This window comes from Carassius auratus, chromosome 10 (assembly GCF_003368295.1).
Source record: "Carassius auratus strain Wakin chromosome 10, ASM336829v1, whole genome shotgun sequence".
Taxonomy (NCBI): domain Eukaryota; kingdom Metazoa; phylum Chordata; class Actinopteri; order Cypriniformes; family Cyprinidae; genus Carassius; species Carassius auratus.
This window is the reverse complement of record NC_039252.1, coordinates 9963140-9972555: the sequence shown is the minus strand read 5'-3', so window position 1 is coordinate 9972555 and position 9416 is coordinate 9963140. Positions and strand designations below refer to the sequence as shown.

The window sequence follows — 9416 nt, the reverse complement described above, 5'->3', positions numbered from 1 at the left end:
TTAAAATGAATAATAGCGCCATCGTCTGAACAAGTACCTAATAACAGCCATATAAAACGCCTTGCTAGTCCGCCGCTGTTCTGGGCACTGTGATTTTGACTGTTGCCATGACAATTCTGAGTTACAGCTGAACTGAGATCAGTAGGTGTGGAGGCTCATCTGCCATCATCATCACGGATGAGGTCATGGGAAGTTCCACTGTCCGGCCCGTCCAGCGGATTGGCCAGCGTCACTAGTGCGTATAGCTCGCTCATTGGCTTATATGGCTGTCATTCACTCCTCACCCGTTTATCGGATGATCCTCCAGTAGGACAGTCTGTTCCAAAAAAACAACAATACATCACCACGGATGTATTAACTTATATCCCCTTTAGATTTAAACCTTACGAGCTACATAACATCGTGAATGGAGTATATCATCCCGCAAAAGGTCAGTTTTTCACCCGTACCATCGCCTCCGAGGATATTTGATCCTCAGCTGCAGGAGGAGCGCCGTCGAGCCGGATATTTTTCTCCACAGTCATCCGATCTGACACCATATCCAATGAATACAGCCTAACAGCCGTCATACCGCGCGGACACGTGCCTTTTCCACAGGTTGGTAACGCTAGATGTTTAATCGTCTTTCAAGTTGTTAAATACTCGATATGTTTTTAAGATTTGTCTCGAATCTCGATCCTTTGGCTTTCATCTGTTGCTTCTTAACCGTTTAACCACCGCTCGCTGTTAGCAGTAACATACATAAATGAAAGTAAAACAAAATAACTTTCCGATTGTTTTTCGATGTCGTATCGACTATATCCGTAGAAAAGCCTCTGTAATAGATGTAAAGTTGTGCTGGTATCGAAAGCAGATGTTTTCAGATGGTGTAACGTTATATCTGCGGCCTCTACTGTGGCCTTCTGCGCCTGTCAGTAGAAACTTCACTGTTTTGACTTACTCGCAACACTTTTATACAACAATTTAGACGTTTAAAAAGTTTAAACTTTCGATGACTTAAAATAAAAAGTGGATACTGTAGTTTGTTTACCTACGCATAAAATAAAGTTATAGCACTTTAATAATTAAGAGGTCTGTGTCATAATGGCCTCTACTATGATATATCGTTAACGTTTAAACAATCTACTTGTTGCAATTTGAGGTAAACTTTCGGGTGAAATGAAACGTTCCTTTTAATTGTCGTTAAATATGGCCTATGACTTTGACAGGTCTCCGTGTTTGTGTTCTGTTTTAGCAACGCAAGCGGCGAAGATAAGCACGTGAGTCAGTGTGTGCGCGTGCTCGCGACCGGCCTCATCCGTGACGAGCGCGCTTTCCTATTCATCAACACGTTCTTTTACGTACATAATAACAAATAGAAGTTCAACAAATATGCACAACAAATAACACCACTTATTCCTCAAAAATACATGTGTATCTGTATTTGTTTGTGAATCTGTGTACATTATTCATATTAGTACATATTAGGATTAGTCCCCAAAAATCCTCAGTTTAATCAGATTTTATAAGTCTCTAATATGTGTAAATCTAATTGCATCACAGGTACATAACATTGCATCTATTTTTCTTTACAGGACACGAAAATGGCAGTTTTTAGCTCACAGGTGCTTCTAGCTGTAACGAGATCAAGGTGAGCTCATCAAAATATACATTTTTCATAATAATATTGTGCAGTGTTCCCTGGTTACAATGCTTAGTGGAGGTTTTAAAAAAATCGAAATGGCAAGCTTGTAATTTTGTGCTTTAATATTGTAAATACTCTCCTTATCAAAGCTCAAGGTTCTGGTTTTCTTCCAGGGGATCCTACTTACTTTCTAAAAGACACGGTTGTGCTTCACTCCCGTCGACTGCATGCATACGCTACCATTCAGAGTTCATCAGCCAGGTGGCCATCACAGCCAGGTGTCCCAGGCCGCTGTACCCCTGTTACACATCCAGCTTCATCCGTCCTGGTTGCATAGCTGCACGTCCCCTCCACAGTTCTTGTGCTTGGCTTCAAGAGGTGAAGGACAGCCCTGAACCTGTCAAGGGTGATCCTGTCCCCGCCGCCTCAGGCACTCAACCACCTGCAGCACCACCAGCAGTGCCAAGAAAGTCCCTGGGACAGAAAGTCCTGGATGAGCTCAAGCATTACTATCATGGCTTCCGCCTCCTGGGAATTGACACCAAAATCGCGGCCAGGATGGTCTGGAGGTTACTGCACGGACAGCAGCTCACCCGGAGGGAGAGGAGGAGGGTATGTTTTGGGTGTTCTCAGGTTAATTTAAATCTTACCCGCTATACATCTGTTTTGTTATTTCTTTGCATCTCCATGATCTGTGAGCTCAAGTTATAATATTCCGGTATTTGATATTCTAGATGATATTTAAAAATGTTTATTAACAAAATTAACCGGAAACAAAAAATGTAAAGTCAAAACATCATCATTTAAGTGGTATTATTGGAGCTTTAATTTCTACTATTTCAGACTTATTTAAATATTATAGTGCACTTTTACAATGAATTAAAATGCACAGTTATTAAATCCACATCTATTTTAAAATCAATAACTTATGTCTCTTCCAAAGCCATTTGAACTACTATAGTTCATTATAATATTCCATTTATGTCCAAAATAATGGTAATACCACTGCATTTTTGATATTTATGTTCTCATAACACCTTTATATAAGGTGTAAGTAATTTGACAAAGGAAAATGTCAGAAGTTATTAATGTATGTAAACGGGAAGGATTTGAGTTTTATAAAAAGGTAATAATATTTGATAATCCTGTGAGAACAAACCATTGCTTGGTCAAGGATTTATGATGTAATGTGACACAAATAGAATTGCATAACCAAAAAGCTTAACAGCGCTGAGAAAGCACAGCTGGATTAGGCCAGAAATGCTATTCTCACTTACCCATATTGCTTTTGTGTTTGACTATGGATGAATAAGACCTGTCCCGTTGTCTCCACAGCTGATGCGGACATGTGCCGACTTGTTCCGGCTTGTGCCCTTCATGGTCTTTGTCATCGTTCCCTTCATGGAGTTTCTGCTCCCCGTATTCCTCAAACTCTTTCCAGAAATGCTGCCTTCTACATTTGAGACCGAGTCCAAGAAGGTATTATAAGCTTACTTTTTAAACAACAGCAAAAGTTCAGCCTAAATGACGAAATGCAAGAATAAGATATCTGTGTAAAGGATTCGTAAAACAATTTCTCAATGTATCCGAGTAGTAATTTTCATGAAGTTATGACTAATAACTTCTCACTTTGACTAATGAAACATCTCAATTTGTTTGTTTTACTCTGACAGGAGGAAAAACAGAAGAAGGGTCTCGCTGCTAAACTAGAGCTGGCCAAGTTCTTACAGGAGACCATCGGTGAGATGGCCAGGAGGAACAAAGCAGCCGTTGGAGACGAGACTCAGAAGTTCTCCACTTACGTGCAGCAGGTGACTTTAATAATCAAATCCATTTTGACACATCACGTATAGTTAAAATGATTGTGGTTGTGACTGACGCTTCTAACTTGTCCGCTATAGGTGAGGCACACTGGTGAACAGCCCAGCACTAAAGACATTGTGAAGTTCTCCAAGCTGTTTGAGGATGAGCTGACGCTGGAGCATCTGGAGCGGCCGCAGCTGGTGGCCTTGTGCAAACTGCTGGAGCTGCAGCCCATCGGCACCAATAACCTGCTGCGTTTCCAGCTGATGATGCAGCTGCGCACCATCAAGGCTGACGATGAGGTGAGACAAAACCAGACAACTGCCACTGACCCTTCAAAGTAGTTTTACAGCTGGTTTTATGACTTGACATGTTGCTGTGATCTCTATGTTTGTGGGTGACTAAACCATCTTAAAATAAAATAAGGGACTGATCACAAAAAAAAAAAAACTTTTTATATTCTACAATGCTAGCTTTCTATTATTTAAACACGCACTAAATAAACATCTTTGGCTTGCTTTTGCATCTTTTATTATGATACCCATTCTAAAATTACAGCTCTTAAAGGGTTAGTTCACCCAAAAATGAAAATGCTTTCATTCAGTACTCGCTCTCATATCATTCCAAACCCGTAAGACATTTGTTCTGAACACACATTAAGATATTTTTGATGGAATCTGAGAGCTCTCTGACTCTCCATAGACAGCAAGGATATCATGATCAACGCACAGAAACGTAGTAAGGATATCGGTAAAATAGTCCATATACAACCGTAATTTTACAAAGCAGCAAGAATACTTTTTGTACGCAAAATAAAACAGTAAGAACAATTTATTCAGTAAATCTTCTCCCCTAGTTATCGTCTTCCGCCATTTTGAAGAGTACCCGAGAACATAATCAACATAATGAGTGTTTTTTTTTTTTTTTTTTATGTTCAGCATGCGTGTGCTTTCACTGAGCTTAATCAGCGTTGTTTACATTCAGTAGACTGTGTGTGTGCATTCGGAATGTAAACAACGATAATTATGTTGATTACGTTCTGGGACAGTCTCCAAAATGGCAGAAGATAATTTCCTGAGAATTTACTCGCCTCCATGTCATCAGTGATGGTTTTTGTCTGTCTGTCTTCAGTCGCGAGGTAATTAAGTTTTTGAGGAAAATGTATTATTATTATTCCAGGATTTTTCTCTATATAGTGACCTCCAATGGCAGCCAACCGGTTGAAGGTTCAAATGGTTCTACATTATCCCAGCTGAGGAATAAAATTCTTCGTTAGTGTACTCGTGTTAAAAAAAATTTAGCGTAGGACAAAAACTCCTTTAACTTCAAATCGTCCGACATTGTTGTTTTATCTTTCTTGTAAAGGCCGTTTGACTTATCTTGCATGTTCATTTTGTAAACACTGGGTCGGTGTTGGTGCAAGATGAGCATTTGTAGCAAAATAGTTTTTTATTGTTTTAAGAAAATGACTTGGAGCCCTTTGAAGCTGTACTTGAACTGCAATTTGGACCTTCAACCCATTGAAGTCCACTATATAGAGAGAAATCCTGGAATGTTTTTCTCAAAATCCTTACTTTTTTTTTTTTCGACTGAAGATATGAACATCTTGGATGACGTGGGGCTGAGTAAATATTTATTCTGAATATGAGCTAATCCTGTTAAAATAAGTAAAAAAAGTGTACAACTTGTTTTTTTTGTTTTTTGAACGCAAAAATGTATTCTGAGTGAATGATGCCTTAGTCCCAATCAGACAGAACACATTTTTAGGTCTGAAAACGCAAGGGCACCACACTGCCTTTTTCTGGTGACTTAAAAAACAAGCAGTGTGCTGTGGGTTTTTATTTTGCTAGGCATAACATTTAACAACAACCATAAGCCTTAAAAAAAAAAATAAGACTCCAGGTAACCCATGACAGGCACCAAAATTTTGCCTGCATTGCAGTCTCTGGACTTTCTAAGCAACGGTAAACTTTTCCATTGATTGGACAATGGAAAAATGGGAAAAAACGCAATTGACGTTGCATGCTTTTCTGCACAGTTGCTTTTTTTGCTCGGGACGCATAAATGGTGCTCAAAATATGCTCGCTGCCAATAGAAAACTATTTTAAAAAGGTGCCTCTTATTGAAAAAACTTGTTCTGTCTGATCAGGGCCTTAAAACGTTAAAGTAATATTCTGGGTTTGATATGTTAAGGAGATGATCTCAGATGTTAGATAATCATGATTTGGGGTTTTCGTGTCTCTGTAGATGATCTCCAAGGAGGGTGTCGCTGTAATGACCGTGGCCGAGCTCCAGGCCGCCTGCAGGAGTCGTGGCATGAGATCTTTGGGTCTGACCACAGATCAGCTCCGACAGCAGCTGCAGCAGGTGTGTAAAACTGACGACTGGAGGATATTTATGACTGTTTTCCACCCAAAGACATTGAGACACCCGTTGACACATTGAAAGTGTGACACACACACACAACAGGCATTAAACAGTCCTCTTATATTTTCCAGCTTGTGACTACTGAGTGTTGTCCTCCTTGTGTCACAGGGTGGTGTTGTCACCGTAACGCTGTGTCGGTGGTGTTACAGATACATTTCTGATTGTTTAGACATTACTGTACGTGTGCCTGCATGCTTTGAGTCATTAATAACTTCTTAATTGTTATTGGCATGCTTTCTCTCTCTCTCTCTCTCAGTGGCTGGACCTGCACTTGAAAGAGAACGTCCCACCGTCCTTGTTGCTGCTCTCTCGTGCAATGTACCTGACGGACCTCACTCCTAAAACTCCAGTCATCCCACCGGTGCCCAAACTGGAGGTGACAATACAATTCTATACTAGTTTGTCTAAATAAATGTCTAATATACAGTCCTCTAAATGTTACAAGTGAATATTGCATCACATTATAATGTACAGTATGAAATAACGTAAAACTGGTTTCAAAATATTCCGTATACATTCTGTAAACATCCAAAGAGCATGCATACAGAATACATTTGTGCAACATGTTGTAAATATTGATTTATTCACCTAATAAGCACGTTGACTTTATGAATTAAACCAAACTTTGTCAGCTCTGTTCACTTTCTGCTTAAAAACGTACCCCAGTGCTTGGCAGCAGATTACCTTTGAACATGTATCTAAACTGGGCAGAAATGCAGACTGGCACGTCTCTGCCTCACTGAGCGCTGATGTGTTATCTCTGTTCTGATATGGTTGTTACGGTTTCATATGTAATGGTCTTCTTCATGTCGGTGTCACAGAAAGCCACTCCTCCTCCTGTGGAGGCCGAAACCTCAGCCAAAGAGAATCCGCTGTCGTCCTCCGTGGAGGCGCTGGTGGACACTGCTCCGGTCATCAAAGACAGAAAGGTAGGAATGTTATTACATCATCAACCAGTCAATCAGATTCTCCAGGACGTCAGCCATTGTATAACAAGTAATAGTTAAACTAATACAAATAGTTTAAATTCCAGATATTGTTAACACTTTGATTATGTGTTTTAGTCTGAAGAACTGTTGGAGAAACCCAGGGGGTTGGACATGCCATCACCTGAAGCTCAGTTAATACATGTAAGTGTGCCGAGCGAGATGTTGTACTGGTCACTCAGTGGGTGTATTTATGGAAAGATGAAGAGTCAACAATATGTGGTTTTGGAAGGATTACGTTGACTATTGCGCAGTACGTTGTATTGCATACTTTGGCTGTTATGTTGTTGGCAATGGTTTTATTCTGAACCGTTGACATTTATTAAATATTTGAAATAGAATTTTTTTTTTTTTTGAGGTTTCATTTTATATTGCATTGTTTTTTTTGTTTTTTTTGCATGGATTTAGAGTTTCTATTAAACATTCAAATAAAAGATTTTGCATAGTGTTTGTAATTAAGTGGTTTTATTTAATCTTTTTTTTTAATTTTTTTTATCAAATATAAAATTGAAATTTGATTAGATTTATATTGCATTTTTTTTTGCATGCATTCAGAAATACTATCAAATATTTTATTGATCGATTTTATATAATAGTTAATTTAAGAGGTTTAATTTTATATTGTAATATTTTTCTAGCCTTAATTTAGAATTTCCATTAGATATTACATTGAAATAATTTATGAAATAGTTGTAATATTTTAGAATGTTTAATGCTATATCGTATGTTCTTTTTATTTTTAGTGTTAAATGTTATTAGTATATGAATAAATGTGTCAGTCCATATGTAAATGCTATTTCTGCTCACTTGCTCACTTTTTTTGTGTATGTCTTCTACATCGATGTATAATGAGACCACTAGTGTCTAGAAACTGCTGGATATTAACACCCTCACCTGTTCTGTTCTGTTCCATCAGGCTAAAGAAGCAGAGTTGTCACAGAAGTCCAAGATAAGCGCCAATGGGATTTGAGAGGGGCTCAGGGTTTCCTCCATCACCTTATTCTGTTGGAGAAGAGCGTGGAGCTTCTGGTTCGGCCTCTTCCACCGCTGCTGCTTCTGCGGAGGAAGCATCTCTCTCACAGTCCAGGATTTCAGAGGCCTTGCTGTCTCGCACCTCTCATACACACTTGATGGACTACTCGCATCACATCCTCCAACGGCATCTGAATTTAGACATCACTCCAGCTTGACATCCGACATGTTTACATCTCCCATCCCCTGAAGATTTGATAAATAATGCAAATTTGAAACCGGAAAAAGAAACAGCAACTCAGTCCAGCCAGAAAATGAACAAGGACTCACAAGACTTGCCACTCTTTGCTATTCTTCATTTTGTAAATGTGTAAATAAAATGTACAGAACCTGCATATTATATAAGTGCTACTGCTTTATACAGTCGGCTGTGTCATATGTGTGGGTGAAAGAAGTCATATTTTATTATCAGGAATGCATATGTTTGCATTCTGGATTTAGGTTGGCAGATGAAATTGTAAATGGTCAAGTATGTGGGTATTTTTATTTTTTGAAAATTTCTAATTCCCTTTTCTAAGGGAATTTTACGTTCACTCCCTCAGGAGATGCGATTAGCGGTGTAGCGATTACGCAAGGCCTGTCTATGACAGACTGCAGTTTGGCACAAAAACTAGCTGTTGAATTAGTTCATAATCAGCTATGTCCTCCTTTCAATCATGGGTTGAAGTTTTTCCTTGGCGGAAAATGACTATTGGAGTCCTTAAGTTTACGTTTCACTTATGGATAAAAATAATGAAACGGATGTTTTTTTTTGATTCACTGTGGCACTGGATAAACCACTGGGAGGGAAAACAATATAGTATGCAAAACTGTAAAATTTTTATTTAAAAAGCATTGAATCCCTCAGATAATTGCTTTGTTTATCCTATAATCTGCCTGTAACTCGACTATAAACTATTGGCTGAATTTGTTGCGTTTTTAAACCGACCTGTCCCAGTCTTTCCTGATGCACTTTTTCATGTTGATCAAAAGTGTAAAATTGAAAAATGAGTTTGAAACTGCCTGTCATTACATTAAACGGTGTCCCATCTTGTACTGTACAGTCAGAAAGTAAAGGTGCTCAATGCTCATACCTCTTTTAAATTTGTTACGCGTCCTAATTATTACCCCCATTTATTTAGTGTAACGTGAACGAATATACTGGTTTTTGTTTCCAAAACTGATAACATTTAAAAGGTAATTCTGCAATTAACTGATTTTCAGTTTAAAAACAACAACTTTTAAAAAACGCAAAGTTATTGATGTTAAATTAATTTTCTCATGGATCTAATCGACATTTTGTTGCGAGTTAAATATAAATAACTTCGAATTAGTTATTTTCCCAGGGGTTTTTAAATCGAGTTAATAGGGTGTCCGTGGACAGTTGAAAATTAACATTTTATAAAATGCAGTTTTAGGGCCGTCAATGTTAACCTACAAATCTATAAATGTTCATTTAACCTATTACGTACGTTTAATATATTTTTCTTTTTAGCATATTTACCAAAACTGCTGTGTTTGTTGCTATTACTTTTATTCATCCCTCATTTTAAAAAGAAACGTAC

General features: G+C 38.3%; 1 protein-coding gene across 1 annotated transcript; it reads left to right on the top strand.

Moving 5' to 3' along the window:
• The first annotated feature begins 290 nt into the window (after positions 1-290).
• LOC113109773 (LETM1 domain-containing protein LETM2, mitochondrial-like) lies at positions 291-8955 on the top strand. The gene is made up of 11 exons (XM_026273527.1): positions 291-597; positions 1575-1630; positions 1798-2236; positions 2960-3103; positions 3298-3435; positions 3526-3729; positions 5675-5794; positions 6111-6230; positions 6676-6783; positions 6919-6984; positions 7757-8955. Exons 2-11 carry the CDS (start codon positions 1584-1586, stop codon positions 7808-7810), a joined length of 1440 nt encoding a protein of 479 aa, XP_026129312.1. The 5' UTR covers positions 291-597; positions 1575-1583; the 3' UTR covers positions 7811-8955.
• Positions 8956-9416: the final 461 nt, after the last annotated feature.